Consider the following 27,415-nt stretch of genomic DNA (forward strand, 5'->3'; position numbering starts at 1 on the left):
AAGTCATCGCCCCCTTCATGAATGGCATATTCTGTGTATCTGTGATGTTGTTATGTGGAGAAATTATCTATGTTAGTCTGTAAAAAGAACAAAAACATTAGCAAGGCTTGTGATTAGGTCATACAGCTTGAGAGTGCATTCCTCTGCTCTGCCTATAAGTGCAGATTAATCCACAGCCAGTAGTGGCTTTACATTGAAGCATCTTTTTGATGTTTGGGATCTGGCATTAGTGGATGGATTTCAACAATCTTTAACACACTGCCATAATCAGTGTCTAGGTGAGTTCAGTTCACTTGTGATTGAGAGTGCTCCAGCGCCTTCAAGTGCAGCCAGTTTGTTAACTGAGACTGCAGTTAGCCCTGGCGCCTTTGTGACCACTTCTAATATACCTGGAAGTGCAGCCATAGTGAGTTCCTGAACTCCCATCTTTAATTTCAGACAGTGCAGCTACTCTTTCTAGTGCCTACAATTACTGCTATATCTACTGTATGGCAATGTTTGGCTTTTCACATGCTTCTCCATTTAACCAAAACCGACTGTTACTGAGTTTATATGTGTTAACCCTATGAGCGCTGGCACATTCTGGATATATATGAATATAAGTACTGGTGAGTGTGGACTAAACCTAGTTGGGAAGTTGGTGCCTGTGACCGCGATGCAAAGGTAGATTACATATGCTTTCCTGCAGGTGGTGCCCACCAGCACTTATTTTTGGGGACCGCTACCTATTTTTCTTAATCATACTTTCACCCAAAGCAGAGAGACAAAAACATAAAAAGGGGAAAGAAAGAGGAAGAGAAATATGGAAAAACAGTGACACAGGAAGAAAGCGGTAATGAAAAAGAATGTGCACTAATTAAGGGGAAGGGTTGACTGGAGCTGCTCAATGGAGATCTACATGAAGCGCTGACATTCTGTGAAACAAAGAGATAGACCTTTCAAGTGGGGATAGCATGTAATCCTGACCTAAAAAAGTTAAAAAGCATCTCCTTTTCAATATTTTCTCTCTTACATTCCTTTGAGATAGGGACTGTAGATCACCCAATACTTGCTACTGGCATGCTGCTTCACTACAGCCACCATTTTGCATGGAATCTCCATATTGCATCTGTCCAGGGTCCACTTTGCCACCATGTGCTAGTATTCTGAAACTCGAGAGTCAGAAGTGCCTGTTAAAGATGTGGGTGGGGCATCATCTAGAGTACGTGGGTGGAGCCGAGGGAAGTGGGTGTGGCCTCCCAAAAAAACGTGAGCACCTGCACTTCATATTTTACAAATTAAGCACTGCTGAGACATGCAGGGGAAACATGTTGGCGCGAGACCAGGACATGTGGGAAGGATGCGTTTGGTCTTAGTTCAGGTAGCACTGGTATATTTTTCAATATCATCTTCACAGCCATTTTGAATAGTGGAAGGTGCTTGTCAAATAAACCATATAATTCAGCTGATCTCGCTCTTTCACCTTGGAAGAACGCATTTTTTGTGATTTATTGTTTTGACACTAATATCAAATTATACCCTGCATATAGTGAAATCCTGAAAAATGAATGTGCATTTGCAGATAGTTCGCATGACTTCTCAGATTCTCAAGCAATGGCTACCTTTGTTAAGTGTGTTTTTCCAAAACATGAATGCCCTCTAAAATGTGATAAGGATTGGGTACAGAGGCCATGTCATGAACATGAACGCTGGCTCCGTGCCGAGCAGAGCACATGTTTTTATGTGCTTGCACCCAGTAGCGGCTACTACCGGACTCAGGTGGTGGGGCAGGAGTGGGGGGCGAAAAAACTTTTTTTAATTACCATTTACGTGTGCCGGCTGGCTGGCAGCCGCCTCTCCTCTGTCCTCTTCTTCCGGCTCCGGTACTGCAGCAGGATACACGAAGCAGCAGGAAGCACCGGGTTTGCAGGCTCCCGATAGGCAATCACAAAGCTGCAATGCAGCATTGTATTTGGTCTGAGCACCGTGAATTGGCGCTCAGCCAGGGAATGGGGGCTTGGGCATGTTCTCCAAGCAGGCCGTAATGTAGCGTGCATGGAGAATATGGGAAGTGCGCATGACTATTTTTGGCACCCCGAGAGGGCTGACCAAACAGTCATGTGCCCTTAGGCGTGGGCAAACCACTCCTCCCCTGCTCCTTTGTCCCCGGAGTAGCCCCGCCCTGCCCAGAAAGCTGCAGCGGCAGAAGGAAACCTAAAATGATAATAACGCGAGTTATTATAATTTTATGTTTACTGCTGCGGAGCAGTGGGGTGATGCTCCTCTGCCTAAGCCGAGGAGCATTCGCTGCTTGCACCGTCTACAGTATCTTAATTTAACCTGATACTTCTCTGAATTAGTGCATAATTTTAGACAGCATAGCTCAAAAAGAGGCAAACCCTGCTCACTGGTTCTGTGCTATTGCCTGAAAATCAAGCTCTAACTCGAGGAAATTTTAGATTAAATGAATGAGTGCAGCCCAGGCTTACTGAGACTTGCTAAGTGATGCAAAGCGATGCATTGGGATTTACTGTGTAGCACAAAGGTATTTAACACTGGGAAGGTGTTTTCTCATAACGAAGAGCTCTTGGCACAGCTTTGTGTCACATTGTGTAAAGGGAGGGGCGTTACTTGGGTGCAAAACACTCAGAAGTTTCGACGCAAAGCTCGATCTACCATGATAGCCAGATCAGGCTTTGCAAAAAGTGCCTCCTTGAAGCAGACACTAACAAGAGGAAATGCTTTAGGCTCTCAAAAACAACCCATGCATTGCATATGGCCGTTTTTGGAGCTGGGGAACCAGGTTCGAGTCTGGCGGGAGGCTCAAGCATCTTGTCATTCTGGGCAAATCACTTAATCTCCCTGTGCCTAAAAAATATAAATGTGTCCGGCTGTAATGCAATTGGTGCTCATGTAAAGTGCTGTAATACCTTTGGGTTGAGTTTGTGGTATATAAAACTCAGCAAAATAAATGTGTGGCATTCTTCTGAATTGTGTTTAGACATTGGAATTTGTGCGGTAGGGGTGTGCCTCTAGCACAAAGCCTAAGCTAGACTGTGCACATTGACCTCGGCGAGGCTTTTCCACGCACAAGACATACTTTGAGCCATGGCGGCTGGCAGGGATCGGGGGCAGGGGGGAAAGTAAACATAACCGGGTCTCTCCTCTGCCGTTCCTCCATTGTCTCTCCATCCGGAACAGGGAAGCAGGAAGCACCCGGCTCTCAGGCTCCCCTGAGCCATGCAGCATTGTGATTGGTCTGAGCGCCGAGGATCAGCCCTCAGTCAGGGAATGGGGGCCTGGGCATGTTCTCCATGCAGGCTGTAATGCAGCCTGCATTGAGAACAGGGAACGTGCACATGACTAGTTTGGGCATCTGAGAGGGCCGGCCAAACATTCATGCGCAGGGCTGGGAGTCCAAACCACTCCTCCCCTACCCTGCTCTGTAAGCAGGGCAGCCCCGCCTGCCCACAAAGCTGCCGCAGCAGGGAAACATAAAATTATAATAACGAGTTCTGATCATTTTATGTTTTCTTTATTTCACTTCTGCAAGCAGTGGGGGCGACACTCCTCCACCTAATCGGAGGACCCGCCACTGGCTTTGAGAGCAGAAGATGACAGCAACACCCATCAATCTTAATAGATATGGCTTTATGCGGCGCTTTCAGCCTTGCTCAACGCAGTACTGCAAATTTCGTTGCTACGTTGCATGCATGAAACCAACCGAGAGAAAATCTAACCTTCTGTGACTGAAAATTGTCTTGACCAGGATTCGCCAATTTTTCCAGTGCCAAATAAATGAGACATACTCTGGAACTGTGAAATTTCAGGAACATTGACTCATTGTTGGCACTCCAATTTGCAAGAAAAGTTGTAATTGACCTGGGACCAACATATAATTGAATTCCGAGAGATTACATGTTGTACATTTGGTCACAGCTGGTACAAGAAGGTTTTCCAGACTTCTTTATGAGACTGACTGTGCTGTTTCACTCAGTTGTGAGTGGACTGGTTATCGCATCTCAGAAGTCATCTCCTCTGCTAGTTCATATACTTTGCCCTCGGAACAATTTTCATTGCCCCATATGGATTTCACTTCTAAAAGGAAATAGCCTTCAAAACTTCATAACTTTCCGGCTTGAAAAAAGTCTCTCTGTAATGCCCCATTTTTCTTCCTACTTTGTCAGGTTTCTGGTTCCCTGCCAGCCTTGAGTCACTGAGTTAATAAGCTAACTTCCACTGGAGTGACCACATTACTACAAAATCGAAACAGCTTCTGTTTTTATGCATCCTTTTAAATGAGTTTTATGAATTGTCTAAAGTTTCTTGCTTGCACTCTTTCTGAGCTGTTATCACCATCAGCAAGTAAGGATGAAAAAAAAAGATTTATATACTTTTAATGATGCCAGGGACTACAGCTAGAGCTTAAGAAAAAAAAGAAGAAAAAAATAATGCAGGGGCACAAAGGTTGTCATAGGAGTCCGATGCAGGCGCAGCTGAATGCCAGAACAGCTGAATACCAAGGCTGCTTAGTCCTGAATGCACCTCATGCCTTTTCTTTCACCACCACACACATCCTGTCTCTTTATGTCACTTTTGCAGGTTCCCTTTATCCCCCTTTTCCTTTCTTTCGATCCCTCCATTTTCTCCTTGTTCTGCCTTTGGGCTCTTGCTCTGGGTCATAGTCTGATGATGGAAATATGTCAGAGGGCTGTTACCCACCACCTGCAGTCATGAGTACAAATCAAGTACTGGTTAGATTCCTTGCCCATAGCTCCCTGAAGCAGTATTACATGGGTTTGGCACCAGCATTGTTTATTTTCAACTTTTTTATCTGCCAGATAGAGCTTTCAGCAGGGCTGGACTGCCTCAAAAGTATAACTGGCTGAGGTATCAAACCAAGGTGCCAGGGTCAGAATCACAAGATGGCTACGGCTTCAGAGACAAGGCCGCTCTCTGGAAACCTGATGAAACTCCCAATGGATGCTTCTTGTGATACAACTGCTTTGAGGACGACACTGCATAGCTTTCTCCTCTGAAGAGGGGACCTGCCATGGCACATCACTGCCCTGGTAGGTGGTTGGGTGGGTGGATTGTACGTGCAGTACCCTAGGTGCCTTAATCAGCTTGTTATGGTTTCTTTCATCTCAGAAATATTGATTAAGGCTGGGCTGAGACCCCAAATGGGCACAGGGAATGGTTTGGATTTTTCTGTCAATAATTTCGATAAATAAATATTTCTCTGTACGCTTTGCTATGTTTACCAGAAAGTCAGAGCCACTTCGGTAGATCAAACCAAATTATTAACAAATCCTCAGCTCAAGCAATCAGGGTTTTCACTTAGTTCAGGCTGTTCACCTCTCCTGGCTTTTGAAAATAAAGGATCAGATAACTCGTATCTTCACAATAACCCTGATATAATGACTTGAGGTGACTTACTCCAGACAAAAGAGACTAGCTATCTCCTGGAGCACAGCCAATCTGCTTTGCACGTCATGATTGGGGCATTTAGGGCCTCATCACAATAGCCTGTTGCAGGGAGTGTTAATTTTGTAACCTTAACGTCAATGATACAGTTGACCTTGTCAACATCAGGGGGGTGGAATTAGTGATTAAGGGCTGTATCCTGAGAGTCCCCTGAGAAATGAGCAGATACTAGGAGAAATGGTAATCCCACGTCCATTTCCAGCAGTAAGTCATCATTCTCCCACTCAGCCCCCTTACCCCCCCACCCCACCCCACCAGAGATTTCGGTCACTTAAAGAATCCAAAATCTCCAAAGTAGCTGAAATCTCAGGGAGGTGAATGCAGAAGGATAACTCAGGTTAGGTTGTTTTGTTCATTGGTCTATAGGGCTGCAAACTATCTCAACGCTTTATCTATGGCACGAGCCATGACTCGACTAGGCCTCATTCAACTGGTGCTCATTCACCTTTGGTAGCCTTCCGGAGCATGAGAGAGGGTTGGATTGCTAACCCCGGCTTAAAAGTTTGGTCTGCTTTGTATTTGCTGAAGTAGGTGAAATCTAGGCCTTTTAAAGGTTAGGAAGTTTCTACTGAGTTTGCTAAGCTTGTACTATCTCCTACACCTCCTTCTTCTTCACACTGCTAGGTGCTGTACCCTAAGGCAACATAAGGGGGTAGCTTGTTGCTTAATGGCTAGAGCGGTCAACTTTGAAGCTGTGGAACCGGGTTCGAGTCTGGCTGGAGGCTCAAGCATCCTGTGATTCTGGGCAAATCAATAAATCTACCTGTGCCTAAAAAAACAAAAATGAATGCATCCGTATGTAATGCAACTGGTGCCCATTTAAAGCTCTCTAATACCTTTGGGTCGAGTTCACGCTATATAAAACTACAAAAAACAAAAACAAAAAAAAAGAGCACCTCTCCGGTCACTCACACACAACCCCCCCCCCCCCATAATGGATCCCAATGAAAGCAACAATCTGACAACCAATCACTCTCCTCGTGGTGTAGCTTACTACTCGTCCAAAAAGGTGCTATGGAGCCCCACATACGGATAGGAAGTGTTATATAAATGCTACAATGCAATGGTTAATGTACCACTAATGTGGTTAAAAATGCAGAAATCGTGCATCATTTCTGCTGCTGAGGTTACCGCTCAATTTAGCAGGGTATTCAAATGAGAATTTGGATTCATTTCCAACACAACTTCATTAGAATATTTGGTTATCCCTTTTTACAAGCAGAAGAAGTATTCTAAATTCTGGTGCTTACAACACTTGATCGAACAGAAATATCCACTGTCGACCTTGAACAATCTAGACTCACAACTAGTCAACTTCTGGATCTAGAAAAACATTTTTTTTCCTTAGTGGAAAATACATTTTTCACTAAATACCCTGCAAACAGGTCTTCATTTTTTTAGCAAAATGTAGTAGTATTTTAAAGAACGTTAGGAATACAATTAACTTTGACTGAAGCGGGAAATACTTTAAAACACCACTTCAGCGCCGCAGGGTCGGATTGGTAAGGCGGGCACTCGGGCAATGACAATGTGCCAGTATCAAGATGCAGCTGTGGGCTGCTTTTTTGGGCAGCGTGGTGGCCGATTTGGGCTGTGTCTGTGCTGTTCAGGTGCCGCCAGCATCCCAGTGCTGCCTGGGTGGCCTTTCCAGAGGCTGGTGCACCTCTATTACCTTCCTTTTACCAACAGGGCAGAGGTTCTCATTCCCAGCGTCTTGCCGGGCTGGCCCATTAGCAGAAGTGGCCTCACTTATATTCAGGTGTGGTTCACCATTGTGAACCAATCAGTGCACAGAGTCCTGGCAACACTTGCCTTTTTTAAATCTCAGTGAAGATATGAAAACTCGCCTCTTTTAGAAAATACTTAAAACACTGAAGTAGTGTTTGGAGAATCCGCAAATGTGGGACTTTTTTTAGGGTGCCCAGGCCTATTTTTGAACCCTAGCCAACCCTTCTGAGCGCCTTATTACACAATCGCAGCGCATGAGGAGAAGCAGCGCTGTCATTAAAAAGCCATTTGGCTCCTGCTGTCCCCATTAAGTCCAACAGAGTTCAAGTGTAATGATGACTGTTTCTCTGAAATAGAAACACATTCATGTCAAGAAATTCACAGCAATGCCTGCTGTAGTCCAATGAATGATGAGAAGGCAGAGATAGGGAAATGTTTATACGTTCTGCACTTAAAGGACACTATTTAAGCTGATGTAGTCTGAGTGAGGAATTACTGTGAGGAAAGTAACCATTTTATATTTAGGTCTGGCGTGAGCCAGTACCTTTTGAGTTTACCAAAACTATATCCATAATACAGCCACATCTAAGGACGATCAGCCATACCACTTCGTCCATTTGCTTGTTGTTGTGTCATTCACATTGTTCTATGGCCCACTACAGAAAACATGGTTCAATGGGTCAGCTCATTTCCTCCATTAGTTAATTTCACGGTGCGTGACGGCACTCTACTTTTTCACAAGAAGTACATCCACACACAAAGGAGCCGATTACAATGTCGGTCGGAAAGCCTCTGACTGCGAGTTGGAAACTTTCCGACCGCGGTCGGAGGCTTTCTGACCGATGCGGTCGGTTGGCAGTCCGACCGCCAAATTAGGTTGTCGGCAGTCGGAACGTGAACCGGTCTGTCATTCCGACACATTTCCGACCAGCTCTCGTACCGTAATCCCTATGGACGGTATTTCAGCCGTATGGATTACGATGTCGGTTTACCACAGCCTTTCCGTGTCGGCCTTTCTGACATGGAAAGGCTGTCGGAAAGTACCTAGGGTGCCACCCTGTAAAGCCATGCACTGTGTGGCAGGCACCATGGGATGCCTGACACAGGATTCAGATTTTTACACACACACCCCTTTCTTTACGGGAGGCTGCATTACAGCCTGTTTACGGCCTTTACACAGGCTCCCACAAAGGAAGGTGAGTATCTGACCGAACAGTGTTCGGTCGTATCATAATTAGGTGGTCGTAACTGCCGACCGTAGGTCGGTCATTCCTGAGACCGAGGCGGTGTCGGTTGGAGGCAACTCTAACCGACATTATAATGAGCCCCAAAGTAGTTCCCTTAGGCCAGGGATTATTAGTGTGGCAATGTGTTGTTATTTGGTTATGAAAGTATTTTTTCTTTTCACTTTTTTTAATTGGTGAAAGCCAGGCAGCTTCAACCATCAATAAAGTTTTACATAAGTCAAGCCAAGGCAAAACAATATAAGCATTGTCAAAGCCAAAAAAGCTGCAAGCTAATGCTAGACCTACAGTTTAGATAATGCTTGCTCTAAATCTATCACCCAAGAATTCCAGTGCCAACGCATGCCCACCTGGTGATGCTTTTATTTAGCAAGAACAATGTATGTACATTTTTATATTTTAGCCTGTGAAATATATTTTACAACCAGTGCTATCTTTTGGTAGTAGTAATTGGCACTAAAGCACAGCTTAAATGTATTCTTAACAATATGTAGGAAAACAATTCTTTCTTGAGTATTACATTATAATCTTGCTCAGATTTCTCCAAGTAAGGGCTGGTGGGAGATGAGGAAAGGGAATCAAGACAGGTTAGAGAGAGGACTGCTGAGAAAAGATGTTTGTTTAGACTGTGATTGTGAAGCTTCTTGGGGCCGTAAAGACTGACATAATCTAGAACTTAAAACAATTCACAAGCAGAAGGCAAGAATCGATGAGAACACTCTCTAGTAAAAATCAATGCTTTATAATGTTTTCTGAATTTCAGTATATTTTGTTCACTGTATAAAGGAAGGGGCAAGGAGTTCTATTGTTTTGCTGCTGCCACAGAGAATGCTCGGCCACCATAACCTGCAATTTGTAATATCGTCACACACAGCAGAGATCAGTTAGTTGATCGGAGACCACTGTTCTGGGATCTGCCAGCTATAGTTGGTCAGAACTGAGGTGTGTGACTGTAAAACGCTTTATGTACTATTCTCACAGCCTTGAATACCATTCACTGCCTAATTGGTAGCCAATGTAGATACCTAAGGTTGGGAATAATATGTTCCCTCTTGTTTGTCACTCTGCACTATGTGAAGCCTGTTTAAAGGTTTGACTGGAGATTCCAGATAAATGCCATTCCCGCAGTTTAGTTTGATTGGATTTCAGCATTTACAGCAAGGATATGCCATAATTAATCAACACCAAAGAAACTACTTGTTTAGAGTTTTCATTTGCAGGAAGCAGGAGAAAGCAACTTTGGAAACTTAATGACAGGCTGCCCTCCAGATGGATAGCCAGGTTTTGCACAGATTTAAACAGTGCTTTCCCAGGGCCTGAATTTCCTTGTGGTTCAAGGGTCTTAGGGTTGAACTCATGACCACTAGAATGGGCCCCGAGATCCACAAATCTTCTTAGGACAGCAACCATTTTAAAACTTCATGGCCAGTAACTACAAACCCGCTGCAAGCTTCATGAGATATGCTGGACCTTTTTGTGGATTCATGGATCCGGAACCAGGTTCACTGACTCTACAAAAGACAAAGCAGAGACCCATGAAGCTTGCTATGGGTTTGTGGTCCCTGAAAGTGAAGCTTGGAAAAGCTCTACATAGAGACTTTTTAAGGCATCGGAAAAGTGCTCACTGGTCCAGGGTCCCAGCCTTTTAGGGGGGGGCTGATAGAACAGGCTCTGTTCTACAGACACCTCTGTCCTCATGACTTTGAATGATTCTTAAGCATAGATTGTTTTAAATATATTTTCCTTTAATCTATTTTTAATATGGGTAATCTGTGGGAGTTCATTACAAACATTTTGCAGGGCAATGTTGTGGCTTACAACACCATTCAACATCCATAAAAAAGTTTATTGTCCATCGAAACAGGACCTCACCGATGAAAATTGGAAGGGTGTCACAGAGATTGGGTGCACCCAAGTTTCACAGGGTCTTCACCAATGAGGAAAGGTGGTTGGACACCAGCGGCAGGTTGGTCGTAGAAAACTGTTGGATGTGGTATATGATCAAATAAACAAAAATTCAGAGAAAAAGCAAAAGATTAAGTTCTTATTACCTTTGGTAATAAGCCCTAAATGTAGTTTAAACAAAACCTAAGAAATGTATTGACAAAAAATACAGTTAAAATGGAGTTATAGTACCAAGTAGCTAAAAAAACACTGAAATTCAGAAGTTATGATTAGGACCGTAATCCATAAACCACAAAACAAACACACACACCATAACTCGTACATCACATACAATGCTTATGACCTCAAGATATTTAGAGCAATAAGTAAATACACCTAAAACACAACATAATTAACTAGCATCACATACTCAAACCAAACCACTAAATAATGCTATATTCATAGTCACCTGTTTCCTATTGCTAAGGGTAACATGAAAAATAATCTCATTTGCAAGATTATTTATGAACTTCATAATTACGTATTTTGCATCACAGGTGAGTTCATGAACATTGCATTTGGTGTGAGAGTTATGGTTTGAATACATATTTATATTTACACACTATGTTTGGTGCTTCTATTGTACAAAATGCCTTGGCATAAAAACCCATATTTTACAGGGAATTGTGAATTATGGAAAGTCTTGCATGATGCTCTGAGAAATATAGGTTTCACAATCATAATGGCAGTCTACAAACCACACTGCAGGGTACCATTGCCAGGCCACACTAGGATTATGTGGCAAGGTTATCTTAAAAAATGCTGGAATGTGGTCTAAATTATGCAGCAAAAAAATGCAAATATGGCACATTCTCTGACAGCATTATTTTCATCCATTAAGATTAGAAACAACTTTTATTCTGAAATCTGCAAGTTACGCAAGTTATATGGCAAATGACACGGCAAATGTCATGAATTCACAATTATGTTGTCAAAGCTATAGCCACATAAATCAACTAGCCCTCACCATTGTCTATTGTTTTATCAACACTTTATTCATAAAAGGCAGACCTAAATATGTGAATTCCAATCAGTGCCCATTGTTAGTTGCACTTTGAAGAACGTTTTTTGAAGCTAACTACTAGGGGTGGGTGGAACCCGCGGAATTTGACTCCGTGGAATTCCGCTGAGTTACATAACATGTGAGATTCTGTAGAACTTAACCAATGGGTAAAAAACTATGCAGCTCACGCTAATCATGCTGCAAATTTAGCACCGGTAGAGAGAGCAGCACTGAAATTTTGAACAAAGGGCATCATGCGTTGCGCAAGAGCGCGCGTCCATTTAAGTTGATTTTGCTGCCGCTCAAGTAGGAATTCTGCTTTAGCTGCAGTAAATCTGCTCGAACCGCAGCACTCTGACCGGGACCATTAACGACCGCCTGTGTTACAAAATCACGCTAGGGGACGCCAAATCTCGCTCGCAGGCACGCATTTTTTGGAGCCTCACAGGAGAAAAATTCCACCACACGGTAATTGGTGGAATTTGGCCCGAACTCTGCATTAAAAAGTAACCAAAGTGACCAAAATTCCACTACTTCTGCGGGAGTAACAAAGTATTCTACCCACCCCTACCAACTACCCCAAATAAACACAGTATATTATAAAAATACATAATCGTTAACATTTGCAAAGTAGTCCCATATTGCCATCTTGGGCTTTTGGTGACATTTACAGTCTGCGCCTGTCAGTATTAGGTTTGAACAGTTAATGGCAGAGTCTGCCAAATTTCAAACAACTGGCAACCATGTGTAGTCAATTAACAATCTTTTGCATTATGCAAACTGGTGCGGTGATCTTCTCTCTGAAATCCAATGTCAGTAACTGAACTGCCGATTTATAGCGATAAGGTTTTGAAGTCTAATAAGTGGACAAAGCTATTTAAGAACTTACCTAGTGAGATCCGATTCAAGGCATTTGAAAAACTAGGACATGATCCTTAACACCTAAAATGTACACTCCTTACTATATGCTCTCATGGCACAAACGGTTAAGGACTCTAGAACTTGATTGAACATTAGAAATTACATCTGTTATTTTTTAACTGAAATATGGATTTCACCACATTGGAATCCAGATCTGTACATTGGTATTCTCCTGGGACACAAGATTTGAGACAGAGATTGTTCTAGGACTTGGAAGTTGTATGACTGATGATGTACTGGTGGGCGTTTGCATTACTTTTGAAAGACAACTTTACCTGCCCAAAACTTTTCCTTATGGCACTCCCTTTAACCTGGGCTACTTGGGTGTTTCTGTAATATATCACCTGAAATATCAGTAGCCATCTTACTTTATTCCCATTCTTGGCATGCATGGTCTATTCCGACTCAACAGATCTATGAAGCACCTGTCCGCTCCTTCGTACATGCATCAAGGATTGTTATTTTAGGACATGTCAGCCTCCACGTTGATAACTTGGGCAGCACTGCTGCAAAAGATTGCTGTAATACTTTTAACTTTTTGGACCCTAGACAACTTGTGAAGGGGTCCACTCATAAAAAAAGGCAACACTTTAGATCTGATATGTATTCCAATGAACTCAGTGTCTATCTTAGAAGTGACTAATTAAGCCTGGACTGATCTTATTATGTTTTTGACCTAAGTCCCACATGGCAATCCACCTAACAGTAAGATTCCAGTCACCCCACTGTGTATATAGTCTAAACTTCAAATTTCTCTAGGTATTCGAAATCCTTCAAGAGCAGACTATGGCCCGCCAGTAAAGTATAAATACAGTGAACATGCTAAAAGAGTTGAATAATGCCCTCCAGATCACCTTTACTTAACCTGTGCCTATAAAGGGGGTTGAATCAAAGCCCAGAAAGTCATGCACATCTGGTTCACTGATGCATTGAAATCATATTCTGTTGAGGAAGCCTCTCTAATAAGCTCATGAACGAGAGCTCCTGCTTAAACCAAAGTGAATATTCTCAGCACTCATAACAGAGAAGCTGATAACTTTTCACATCAACTATTCAGTATGGAACCCTGAGTAACTCAATAAGTCTGCAAAGATTGTGTTTCTCTTTCATCACAAAGATCAAGATTTCATTATCATTGACTACCACAGATCCTTCTTCTCCGGTGCCTCTCGGTGAGGCCAATAGATTACAGCAATTACTTCAATCTCTAAATATGCTAGCCGTCTTTAAGTTAGGATCCCTTCTACTGCCCACTCTAAGCAAAACCACAGAGAGGCTTGTTGCAGACCAATTAACTACCTTCATGGAAAGATTCTGCTGCGCCAGACGTGAGGCACCTAGGGTTCCGCACTGCCAGTGGCTCCCAAGATGCCTTACTCTTCACACTGATTGGACTGCGATCAACAGACGAGGAAAGAGTGTTAGCTGGTTAGGTCTTATTAAACGTCTCCACCATGTTGGACACAGTGGATCACTTCATTCTCTAACGCAATATGTAAGACTTTTGATACACTCGACGATCATATCACAGCATTACCGCTTTGACCACCATGCGCCAACTTTTCTTATCAATCTTAGTAGCTGCTTAGCAGATATCAAATCCTGATGAGCAGAGAGACTATTAGTGGGTAAAGCAATTAGCTTTGGCACAACTCTGTCTGGCATTACTTCTTACTCACTACACCAGTTTCAACGCCTATAGTTAAGTCTCCAGGAGTGATGGAGAACTATGCTTCAAAGACCAGGTTAATTCAGACACGTCTGTTTGCTTTTATGTTCTTAAATTCTCAAGCATGCTGTTCTCTTTCATTCCTAAGATATTCCATGCTAATGTTGTCTTGAATGCATCCTATGCCATATCAGCCACTGCCACAGCGTATACATGGGTCTCCCCAAGGCCACCATTCAATGTTTCCAGCATATTCAGACGCTTTCCGCCACACTGGCATCTGGTCTAAGGTAAGTAAACCACATGTATTCAACCACAAAAAGAAATCCAATGGCTGCCAGTGAAATAGAGGATTCCTTTTTTAAACTTTGTATCTTTCACAGATTTACCCATGAGATGGCTCATTCATGTCTCAAATCTAAAAACGCTACATATGAGAAATTGCAATGCCTCTAACTACTTCTTTACATGCCTAGATATAGACACGCTGGAGCGAGTGGGTGGGAGCTCCAGGCATCATTTAGGCTTCTCGATGTACAACAACCTTCCTGTTGGCTACTGAAGTGAAAGGCTTCCTGAACATATAGATATTATTAAAAAACAAAAACAACAACAATAATAATAATGATAATAATAATAAAAATCACAATAGCTGTACAATGGTGACAGTTGGCCGGTCAGGAGTACCCAGTGACTTAACCCCTTGTGTGCTCAGGACGGCCCCCGGCCGTCCCATGTCACGCTGAGCGTGTGCTCAGGACGGCCGGTGGCCGTCCGAAAGCCGCCAATTTCCGAGCGCGGCGCAAATTCCCTGCCTGTGCGGAAGAATTAATTAGTGGGCGGAGTTCGGACGGCCCGATCGTCCTGAGCATACGCCCAGCGTGATGCAAGATAGCCGGGGGACGTCCTGAGCACACAAGGGGTTACGCCCTCTAATTAAATCTCCGCACTGCGGCGAAATTAGCGCCACAGGGAAGGGGTTAAAGCGTTTTGCAGTCTACATAGAATAGTTTTAACAATTAGTGAAGTGAGAGCCCTCCTGAGCTTGTACCAACAAGAAGTAGTATGCAATCATAAATATTGCGAATTGCACGCTACTCATTACACAGGCAACTGTGTAAGGATAAAAAAGAGGGGCTTTTTATATGAGATCAGGTATGCTACTCTTCTATAATACGAAAAAGTGTCTAGTTGCATAGATTCATTAGACAATTAAACAAATGACAAACCGATGTCTATGCAGCAGCGGCCTGTGGAAGAAGTTAAGGTGCGGCAGGAAGGCGGGGCGGGGGAGGGGCAGGGTGGGGGATGCTAAAAACCGTATGTGAAATGGCCCCTCGTGAGACGACCCCCAGGACCCTGTCCCGTACACCATCAGAGATGCCCCCGTTAAAGCTCTCACCTTGTACATCGGATCCGATCATCACGGCGTCCCTGACACCCAGAACTCCTCCCCTCTCTGTATTGCAGGGACCAATCCGGACCGATCAGGAACCGGAAGTGCAACCCTCTGACCCCGGAAGTCCAGCCTCCCCGACGCCGGACAGAGAAAGAAAAGACGGAAGCAGAGAGACTGAAGGCGTCGGAAGATCGTGGCAGGAGCTTGTGACCGGAGAGGAGGAAACGAGCGGAGAATACTGTGGAGAAGAAGACGAGTGGTGCGAGGACTGGTGGAGTCCCCCGGGTGGAAGCTGAAGAGCGGCCGCAACTCACCTGGAGAGTTGCGGCAGAGCCCGTGAGTAACCCCTCCCTTCTCTGTTGCACCTTAGGTGCTTGTAAAAAAATAGAGTAGTGTTTTCTTCTAGTAGTAGCACAATTTAGGCACGCTAACCCTGTAAGGTCACTGTTTATACCTGTATAGCACTTTGTCTGTAAATAGCCCTTGTGTACTAATCGACCCCCCCCCTCCATCACGTCTCCTCCACAGTCCTTAGCCTTTGTAACCGTAACCTGAACCCCATACCCTCCTTCCCTCACAATACCATTCCACTCCTCACGACCCGGTGTTGGTGGAGACGCTTAGAATCCGATTTAGTGGGACTAACGGCTCCTTATCCTGTTTTTTCTCTTATTGCCCTCCGGTGGACTCCCCGACCCAAGACCCGGATCTACATCCTGAAGAACCGGCCCTACACCCAAGACCTGGATCTACATCCTGAAGACCCGGCCCTACACCCAAGACCCGGATCAACATCCCAAGAATCACCCCAGCTTCTCAGAACACTAATTCCCTTCGGACTTCCCCCCTTTCTTGGACTCTGTTGCGCAGGACTCTTTTGCACATCAATAAACCACAATTGCACGTTATATCCGGCCTCCTTGCCTGCTTTTCCGGCCAGCCGACCACCCACCATCACATTTGGTGTCAGAAGTGGGATCGCCTGGAAGCATGGAGGCCGCGGTGAAGAAGATGGCCGAGTCCCAAGAACAACTAGGGAAGCTTATGGAGCGGTTCCTGAAGACCGCTGAAGATGACCGTGGCCAACTACACGACGTCCTAAAGGGGCAAGGGGATTCACATGAGCAAGCAATGGGCAAACTCACCGATGTTCTGGGTCAACAAAGACCGATGACCTCCCTCCCCTCAGTTGTTCTACAAAAGTATGTACCGGGGGAAGACCCGGATTACTTCTTTACGAATTTCGAGAGGCTGGCCCAGGCCGCAGCATGGCCCAACGACCGCTGGGGTCAATACCTGGGACCCTTGTTGACGGGCGATCTCCAGGCGGCTTATCAACAGGCAAACATTCAGGGCAACATACCTTACCCAGACATTAAGAAGTGTATCCTGGAACGGCTCGGCATAGATGACGAACGTTATAGGGTCAAACTGAGGCAGATCAGGGAAGGACCCCAGGAAACACCTAGAGCCCTATCTTTCCGTGTGAAAGACTTAACCAACCGATGGCTTAGACCTGAGACCTCGACCAAGGAAGATATACTCGAGAAGCTATACCTCGAGCAGTTCCTGGCCTCCCTACACCCTGGGACCCAGCGGTGGGTAAGACAGCACGCCCGACTCACCCTAGAGACCGCCGTCGAAATCGCGAGTGCCTACAGCCGAGCCCAGGAACCACAGCGGCACAAGGATGAACACCCGTGTAAACCCCACGTCCCTACTGGCACTCGCCCTCAACGGCCCTCGCTGCCACGACGCCATGACCTGCCCCCCTTTGTACCAACCCCGCTCCTGGTTAGGCCAACCAATCCAGGACCCCAGTGTTACAGTTGCGGGGGATTTGGCCATATAGCACGTCATTGTCCTCAGAAGGATGAGCCCATGGAAGTCGGCTTAGTGCATAACTACGTTTGTGCTCCACCGGACCCAGCACCGCCCCCGTTTCGATGTCCAGTGACCATCAACGGACAGAAGGTCCTCGCCCTAGCCGACACTGGGTGCCGTCAGAGTGTACTCAGGCCACAAGACATGACCTCTGCAATGGAAGCCCCTTCGGGCATGGTTGCCATACAGTGCGTACACGGAGACACCAAGAGCTATCCCACCACCCGGGTACATGTACAACACCCAAAGGATCCCGGTTCCACTCTCAAAGTGGGTCTTATTCCCGCTCTTCCAGAACAAGCCATCCTCGGAAGGGACTATTCCGGCCTACCCCGGCTTCTCCAAGACCCCACCGATTCCCTTTCCAGGTGGTGGGGAGAAGCACCGTATCCACACGGACAAACCCCACCTGTTCTTGCATCCAAGGTACACAAATCCCGGTCCCAGAAAAGGAAGGAAAAAAGGGACTACACCGAGGTCCACCTCACCACTACTGAAGAACACCCCTGGCAGACGGACAGGGAATTCAGGGCGGCACAACAGGAGGAACCCCAGCTGCAGGAGGCATGGAGCAGAGCCCTGGAAAGCGAGGACCCCCTTCAAGTAGGTCCCTATTTTTTTAAACACAAAGGGTTATTGTACCGTAAGGGAGGGGCCCGGCAACATCCCCAACTCCTGGTCCCCGGACCCTTCCAGGATAAGGTTCTCTACCTGGCCCATAGTCACCTCCTGGGGGGCCATTTCGGTGATGAGAAGACCAGCCAATCGGTTCTGGAGAAGTTTTATTGGCCTGGCATCCACCAGCGTATCAAAACGTTCTGTCGAGAGTGTCCAGTCTGTCAGAAAAACAGTAGATACCGACCCCCCAGAGTACCACTACGCCCTCTCCCTGTGATAGACGTCCCTTTCAGCCACGTAGGGATGGACATAATCGGACCTCTGTTACCGTCGAAAAGCGGCTGCCGTTATGCACTAGTGATAGTGGACTATGCCACGCGCTTCCCCGAAGCCCTACCCCTGCGTCAACCTACTACACAGAACATCGCTAAAGCACTCCTGTCGGTATTTTCCAGGGTAGGGTTTCCACGTGAAATCCTGACAGACCAGGGCACTCCATTCGTCTCTGCATTAATGAAACAGGTCTGCGCCCAGCTGGGCATTAAACAAATCCGAACCTCGGCTTACCACCCTCAAACCGACGGCTTAGTCGAGAGGTACAATGCCACCCTTAAGCAGACGTTGAAAAAGTTGTTGGGGCTTGAAGCTCGAAGATGGGAAGAGATGTTACCGCTTGCCTTGTTCGCCATCCGTTGCAAACCGCAAAGTAGCACAGGATATTCCCCTTTTGAGCTCTTGTACGGACGCCCACCCCGCACCTTGTTGGACATGGCTCAAGAGGCCTGGGAAGCGGAACCAGATCGGACACGTCCCCTTCCTGAATACGTCGAGAACCTGAAAACCCATCTGTCGGTACTACGAGATATTGTGCGACAAAATCTGGAGAGCGCACAACTTGCGCAGAAAGGACAATACGACAAGGGTACGAAACCCCGGGAGTTCCTTGTAGGCGATCAGGTTCTCCTGATGATGCCATCTTCGGACCAGAAGCTGTTGGGTCAATGGCAAGGGCCGTATACCGTCCTGCGGCAGGTGACCCCAGTCACGTATGAACTAGAATTGGATCCCATTCGGGGTACGACACAGATTTATCATGTAAACCTTCTCAAAAAGTGGGAAGGGCCACGTCCGGTCATGTCAGGTTCTACCTCGTCTTTCTCTCTCTCCTTTGACCCCTGCCTTGACACAGACCTGACCAGTACCCAAAGACAAGAAATCCAAAACGTTCTATACCCTCTACGACAGGTGTTCTCCTCTTCACCCGGAAGGACCACTGTCACTGAACACGTCATTCAAACCGAACCAGGAAAGACCGTTCGTCAGCGACCCTACCGAGTACCCGAAGCCCGTAGGGAGGTGATTCGGAAGGAAACGGAACAGATGCTGAAAATGGGTATCATTGAACCGTCAGTAAGCGACTGGAACTCGCCTATCGTCTTGGTACCGAAGCCTGACGGGTCGGTCAGATTTTGTATCGACTTTCGAGAGATCAACAAAATCTCTACCTTCGATACCTACCCGCTACCCCGCGTCGACGAAATGGTGGAGAGGATCGGGAAGGAGAAATACATCTCCACATTGAACCTCTGCAAAGGGTATTGGCAAATACCCCTCCGACCGGCAGATCGAAAAAAGACCGCCTTCGCCACCCCTGATGGGCTGTTCCAGTTCCTAGTCCTGCCGTTCGGATTACATGGAGCACCCGCCACGTTTCAACGAGCCATGAATCACGTCCTAACGCCACATTCCCAATACACGGGCGCTTACTTGGACGACATTATCATCTACAGTAACAGCTGGCCCCAACACTTGGAACACCTACAGAAGGTTGTCACCTCTCTAGGGTCTTTCGGATTCACCATTAACCCCGCCAAGACCACCCTGGCCGCACAAACTGTGAAATATCTAGGCTATCTCTTAGGCGAAGGCCTGATAAGACCCCAGAGGAACAAGATCGACGCCATTCAGTCTATTCCCTTTCCCCGGACCCGGAAAGACCTTAGAGCCTTTTTGGGATTCTTGGGTTACTATAGACGGTTCGTACCCAACTTCTCCCAAAGAGCAGCCCCCCTTACTGATCTCCTCAAGAAGACCACCAAAACAGAGGCCGCCCTCAGAGACCCCACTCCCCCACTGCAAAAGGCCTTCACGGACCTAAAGAACGCCCTTACGTCCGGTCCGGTATTGGTGAGCCCGGACTATACCCAGCCGTTTCTCCTCCAAACGGACGCTTCCGACCAGGGTCTGGGAGCAGTATTATCCCAGAAGGACAGACAGGGAGAGGAAAAGCCAATTCTCTACCTCAGCAGGAAACTTTTCCCAAGAGAGAAGAACTATGCCGTGGTGGAGAAGGAGGCTCTTGTCATTAAGTGGGCCATTGAAAGTCTACGCTATTACCTGGAAGGCCGTGAGTTTCTCTTATATACAGACCATGCCCCCTTGGAGTGGATGGCTCGCAACAAAGGAAGAAACGATCGGGTCCTTCGCTGGTTTCTGGCCTTACAGCCGTACCGTTTTAAGACTTTGCATCGAAAAGGGACGCGTCAGGGCAACGCGGACTATCTCTCCCGGTACCCCAGAACCCTTACCGGTACAAGAAGGACAGCTAGGGAAAGGGGATGTGAAATGGCCCCTCGTGAGACGACCCCCAGGACCCTGTCCCGTACACCATCAGAGATGCCCCCGTTAAAGCTCTCACCTTGTACATCGGATCCGATCATCACGGCGTCCCTGACACCCAGAACTCCTCCCCTCTCTGTATTGCAGGGACCAATCCGGACCGATCAGGAACCAGAAGTGCAACCCTCTGACCCCGGAAGTCCAGCCTCCCCGACGCCGGACGGAGAAAGAAAAGACGGAAGCAGAGAGACTGAAGGCGTCGGAAGATCGTGGCAGGAGCTTGTGACCGGAGAGGAGGAAACGAGCGGAGAATACTGTGGAGAAGAAGACGAGTGGTGCGAGGACTGGTGGAGTCCCCCGGGTGGAAGCTGAAGAGCGGCCGCAACTCACCTGGAGAGTTGCGGCGGAGCCCGTGAGTAACCCCTCGCTTCTCTGTTGCACCTTAGGTGCTTGTAAAAAAATAGAGTAGTGTTTTCTTCTAGTAGTAGCACAATTTAGGCACGCTAACCCTGTAAGGTCACTGTTTATACCTGTATAGCACTTTGTCTGTAAATAGCCCTTGTGTACTAATCGACCCCCCCCCTCCATCACGTCTCCTCCACAGTCCTTAGCCTTTGTAACCGTAACCTGAACCCCATACCCTCCTTCCCTCACAATACCCTTCCACTCCTCACGACCCGGTGTTGGTGGAGACGCTTAGAATCCGATTCAGTGGGACTAACGGCTCCTTATCCTGTTTTTTCTCTTATTGCCCTCCGGTGGACTCCCCGACCCAAGACCCGGATCTACATCCTGAAGAACCGGCCCTACACCCAAGACCTGGATCTAAATCCTGAAGACCCGGCCTTACACCCAAGACCCGGATCAACATCCCAAGAATCACCCCAGCTTCTCAGAACACTAATTCCCTTCGGACTTCCCCCCTTTCTTGGACTCTGTTGCGCAGGACTCTTTTGCACATCAATAAACCACAATTGCACGTTATATCCGGCCTCCTTGCCTGCTTTTCCGGCCAGCCGACCACCCACCATCACACCGTAATATGGATAATTGGAGGTAAGTAAACAATTTAATGATTAAAACGAATTTCGTAGCGCGCCCTGCATCGCAAAATGCGATGCAGTGCGTGCTACGAAATTCGTGTCTATGATCCACAAGCTCGTGTGATTTATTCCACTTTTCTTTTTTTACTTTTTAGAAAAATGTTAGTTGCATTTACTTCATGTCATCATAAAGGACAAATCAACATTCCTACATTTTTAAACATTCACATTAAAAAACATTTCACAAATTGGACAAAATTGGACATCCATAAATGATACATAAACACATGGAAAAATATATATACACATTTATAAACAAAACGTAAAGCACCAGTCCTTAGCTGAAAATGAATAATCACAGTTGGGCGGAGAATGACTAAGGTGTACAAATGCCAAATGTGGAATATCTCCTGCCTGTGTGTGCTTCTCTGGGACCCATGGCAAGGCCAGAAACAGATTTGACAGCTTCACATGTAGCTTAATCTGGTCCGGTCCCATACATGGGGATGCACACAATCAGCTGAGCTCCCGTAGGAAGAGTATAGTTACCGGTAGGAAGCTCTCCTGCCACAGGGACACTCTCTTGCTTCCCTGCAGATAGCATGAGAAGGAAGCGACCTCTGATGTCTACTCAATCATTGGGATCGATGGATCCCAATGACTGTTTCACTATTAAATCCATTCTTTCTGCCCTTTTTCTTGGTTGTATTCCTTCTTCCAGATAAAGCGCCGGGACGCCCCTTTGCTGGGCCAGCCGTGCGCTATATAAGTTGAAATAACATAACATAACATAACTCAGGAGCGATAGAAGTCTTTGCCTGTCAAGTGGTGGAGGATGAAGACAGAGCTGCTGATATTCCCTTTTTTCTTGGACCTTCTATCTTTTTCACATGGTGCCTGCTCCATAAATGGATTTAGCTCCTTGCTTTTAATCTCTCTGGGGTTCCCCTTTCTTCTGGTTCGCACTCGCTGCCAGCGGTGCTTAGAAGGCCTCGCCCTGCTGGCCGCGTTTGGGAGGTGGTGTTCATCACTGGCAGGCTCCCGAAGTCTGACAACATCATTCAAACATCCCGGAGTCAAGGGTGGGTACCATGATCATAACAAGATGCAGGATAACCCTGAAAGATGAGCAGGGGTAAAGTGCAGCAGCACAACACTGAGAAGAGGATGGAAAGCAAGTGGGTGAGCCCCAGCACAGACCTCTCCCCACTTTCAATCTCGCCTTTTCTCCTAAATCACATGTGCATCTAATTCTCCCATCCTTTAACTGACCACTTTTTCTCTCTATCACTTTCTCTCTCCATCTGTATGTGTGTGGTATTCCTATACCGTGAACCCAGCCAAAAGGCAGCAGAGCACTGTACAGAGTCAAAGACAAGAATAAAGTCAGCGAGTGACAAGAGAGGTAGCTGACATGCAGACTGTTAATGTGTTGTGATGTAGTGGTCTTTAAACTGGTTTAACTTCAACTCTTTCCTGATTTGGTACAGCGTCTCAGTGGTCCTAATGGACACAGGGATGGGGTTCCAGATCGCTCTTCCTTGTTTGGCATTCCTCACTTCTCTTTCACCACATCTGTCAGTAGGATTCATCGACCACCCTCCCACCCCCCGCCTCACCTCCCCATACGTGCTAATTTTGGAGGGGGTGAGAGATCCTTTTCTACCCATCACTCTTAGCCCTTTCTCAGTTGTTTGTGCCCTGGCGGGTGGGAACTCCACTCCCACACTCGGTCTCTCTGGATGAGTTAGTTTCCAGAGCTATTTCTTTCATAGAAGTCCAGATGTGGAGCGGGCCAGCATCACTGACTTTATTCCAGTGATTAATTTGAGCCTGTGTTTTCCGGTGCTCAGCACCGACACTTAATTGTAAACACCGGCGCTTGTGACAGTCTGCCACAAGGTGGTGCTATCTGGCTAATTTAGAGATGACCACGACAACAGTTGTTTATTAGTTACTGTCATTGGCAGCATAGTTGGGGCAATGTGTGGTGGAAGCTGCTGTAGCCTTCTGCCAAGAGCTCTTGCACTTATTTTTTTAACAATTTAAGCACTGCTTTATTCCCTAGGAGGTTTTGGACTAGCTCACAAATACTCTTGTCTCTGTAGCCACTATATTGACTCTACCCCAGTGCTTAATTTGAGCCTGTGGTTTCCGGTTCTCAGCACAGGCACTTAATAATCAACATCAGCCAGTGCAGGTAAGAACGGTGAGGCGGGGTGGAGGTGGGGAGAGTCAACAGAGTACGGAATAGGGAAAATAACATAAAAAAAGAATAAAATCACTTACCTTGCGCTCACCGATGAGGTGAGCGCACAGTAAGTGGCTTTCTTTTAATTTTATTTTTCCTATTCTGTCGTTACTAATAGATTTACAGGAATAAGATGTTATAACTTGGCACCGGCCATCGTTTGTCAGAGTTCTTGTGATAACTTTTGGCATAAGACCAGCAGGTCTGCTCACCAGACTTCATTGTTTTCTAAAGCAGATAGCTGACAGGGCTATGGGCTCACATACTACTGACACAGAATTATCAATATCCTCCCTATTCAAACAACGGATAGTTGTACCACATGCTTTTCAGCCACATTACCTGCAGCTTATACAGTATCCTTCCATGGTTTAAAAAAGAGTCCGCACTTACGAGGGTTCTTCAGACACAGATGCTCCTTCCTCCAGCTCCTGGGCTTGCTTGTACCATGGCAGCTTTGCTTCCACAGGGAGCTTCTCTGTGAAACAGACATGCACCGTGGTTACTATCAATGCCATGGACAAAATGTGAGGGTAGCTGAAGTGACAAAACAGACTCCTTGCCCCCCAAATGCATGTATCAAATGATTATCCGTTTGTCTCACCCGTAGCTACAGAAGAATCTCCTATTGCTCCTGGGTGTCATAGGGACCTGCCTACTTTCTGTTCCTGCTGCTGGCTAAATGAATCTTGGCAAGGACAGTCCCATTAATAACAATTGGCAAGGTAAGGTTAGCAGCAGCTTCTGTCAGATGCGTAGCAAGGGTGCTATGAGCCACATTCCAAGCAAAAACAATTGGCCTCCAATTGCTGTTTTGGTAGTAAAATACAGGCATATTCAGAGTTTAATATGTCCCTCGGTGCCAATACAATTAGGGAGAAGTGTGGCTCAGCGGCCAGAGCGGCTGACTCCAGGGTGCGGGGCTCACGGTTCGATCGCCAGCGGCATCATGTGACTATGGGCACTTAGTTAGTTAGTTAGCATTCTTTATTCGGCATGTAAAAATAGCATACAAGTAACAATTTATCAAGAGAGTTTACAGTACAAATTTTAAAAAGAATGAATCAATCTGAGATCTGCATAATACAATTTCAATATATAAATAAAAACATACACATCTCATCTAACCTGTCCCTCATCAATCCAACTCATCTACAGACTTACACACTACCCCTTGTAGTCCTTAGTCTAAATGCAGCCCTTAAAAAGTTAATAATGCAAAAAGTGTAAATGCATCTGGGCCAATTTTAAAAATAGAAATGTCACCCGTGCTTGTTTGAATCTTGCCTTTTTAAAATACCCTACAGAAAAAGTCTTCTGGGATGTAAATAAAATGGGCAAAGTAAAACAAAGTCTGAATACTCTACCCACCCTATCCCTAACAGAGGAAGAGAAAAAAGCCCTAAATGAAGACATTTCTAGAGAGGAGGTAGAAGATGCAATAAAGGGGTTGAAAAGAGGGAAGGCAGCGGGCCCAGATGCTCTTCCAAACGAGCTATATATGGCACTCAGAGAAACTCTATCTCCACAAATAACAGACCTACTCAATCGGGTGTATAAACAACACGAAAAGATCCCAGACTCTTGGAATGATGCCATTATAACTATAATTCTAAAACCCGGAAAAAAGCCGACATTATGTGAATCATACCGGCCGATATCACTACTCAACTGTGATTACAAGATCTGCACAAAAATCATGGCAAAAAGGCTGGGGAATGTGATGACCCAGCTAGTTCACTCTGACCAGAAAGGCTTCATCAAAGGAAGGTAGATTCATGACCTAACTCATGAATTATTTGGGGCAATAGACGTTGCTTTCTCCGAAAAAACTCCACTTACAATTCTCACCTTTGACGCCGCAAAGGCATTTGGCCGGGTGAACTGGGTCTTCCTAAATGAGGTAATGATAAGAAATAACCTGGGGGATTCCTTTCGGCATATGGTGAAAGAGATCTATAGGACCCCAAGATCCAAAATTTTGGTGAATGGAGATTTAACCAACAACATAAGAATCGAAAGAGCCACAGGGCAAGGTTGCCCCCTCTCGCCATTACTATTCAACTTGTATATCGAGCCATTAGCAAGTTTGCTAAGGGAAAACGAAAAAATACTTCCATTCAAACACCAGGGGTGGTCCAAAAAAGTGGCCCTATATGCGGATGATTTAATGATTTTTACCAACGATTACAAGTCCTCCATACAAGAAATCAAAATCATTCTTGAGAATTTTGGGAAAATTTCAGGCTATATGGTTAACCACTCAAAAACAGAGATTATGACCTGGAACACAAACCTCACCAACCCAAACATCAAGAAGGAAATTAAATACTTAGGAATCACAGTAGTCCATGACTTGGAAAAAATCCCGCAGATAAACCTAAACAGAGTGGCAGGCGAAGTAAGAAAGCTCTTAAAGATTTGGACTACCCTCCCCTTAAGCCTCATAGGCAGATCAAACATCATAAAAATGTCTATTCTTCCGAAATATACATACCTGTTCAACACAATACCTCTAGAATTTTAAAAAAAGTCACTGAAGAAATTACAGGGAGAAATCTCAAGTTTTATTTGGGCTTCCAAAGGAACCAGAATATCGAGGAAAAAAATCAGGAGAAGAAAAATACAAGGAGGGATAGCGAGCCCTGACCTGTGGGAATACTACAGAGCTTTTTTCTTCAAAAACATGAGACCAATGATGGGGGTTCATCACTACTATCCCGAATATCTCCAAGCAATGACCAGGAAAGCTGACCATTTTCTATATAAATTTGGACACCCAAAATATTTAAAAAAAATAAAACTGAAGATCCTAAAAGATGCGGCCAGACTAGGGTCCAGATTAGAGGAACTCTAAACATTTCGTATTATACCCCCTGGCTCCTATATGGGACTCCCCAGGCACCCCAGAATGCCTAAAAGATAGCCTGGCAAATCCCCTGAAAACAGCCAACATAGAACATTGGGGCCAAATACTGAGGGGATCAACATTGATATCTTGGGAAGATCTCCAAGCAATCACTAATTTCACAGTTTCCAAATTTAAATATTACCAGCTAGTCAGCTGGGCAAAAACTCTCACAAAACATGAAAAGGATACCGAAGAACTGGAGAGAGAAATGAAGAAAGTTCTACCCATAAAGAAAGAGATAGCCAGATGGTACTGGGTCCTAACAACCTCAGGAGATGAAGATGCTCAGATTGCAGAATCAATCTGCGGGAGAGACCTACAAACTCCAGTTCTTGAGGAAGTGTGGCTAAAGTCAATCGAGAAATGCTGGGACACACTAAAATCAGCAGCTTTAAAGAGAAATCATCTCTTTACAATTCATAGGGCCTATTGGACCTCAAAAAAACTGTCCAAATTTAAAGGCGCACAAATAAGGAAATGCCCGAAATGTGGAGAGGAGAGGGCAGATGATATTCACATCTTTAAAGAGTGCCCATCCCTCGATGAGTTCTGGTCTGAACTGGGTAAGATCTTAAGCTCGATCCTACATCAGCAACTAACTTTAAGTACCATCCTTGTTTTGTTTGGGATTGACAACAATATAGGAGCAGGTAAGCGAACATAAGTGCAAGAAAATCTGGTTTTTGTTTTGATACTCCTTGCAAGAAGGGAGATA

General features: G+C 45.6%; 1 protein-coding gene across 1 annotated transcript in view; it reads right to left on the reverse strand.

The window, feature by feature from the left end:
* Positions 1-27,415, reverse strand: part of ADAMTSL1 (ADAMTS like 1) — a 677,686-nt gene that overhangs the window by 294,204 nt on the left and 356,067 nt on the right. Inside the window, exon 13 of the mRNA XM_078677817.1 lies at positions 24,183-24,267. Coding sequence (XP_078533943.1) covers positions 24,183-24,267 — 85 coding nt within the window. The remainder of the gene's footprint in view (positions 1-24,182; positions 24,268-27,415) is intronic.

The sequence above is a fragment of the Lissotriton helveticus genome, chromosome 2_1 (genome assembly GCF_964261635.1).
Source record: "Lissotriton helveticus chromosome 2_1, aLisHel1.1, whole genome shotgun sequence".
NCBI lineage: Eukaryota > Metazoa > Chordata > Amphibia > Caudata > Salamandridae > Lissotriton > Lissotriton helveticus.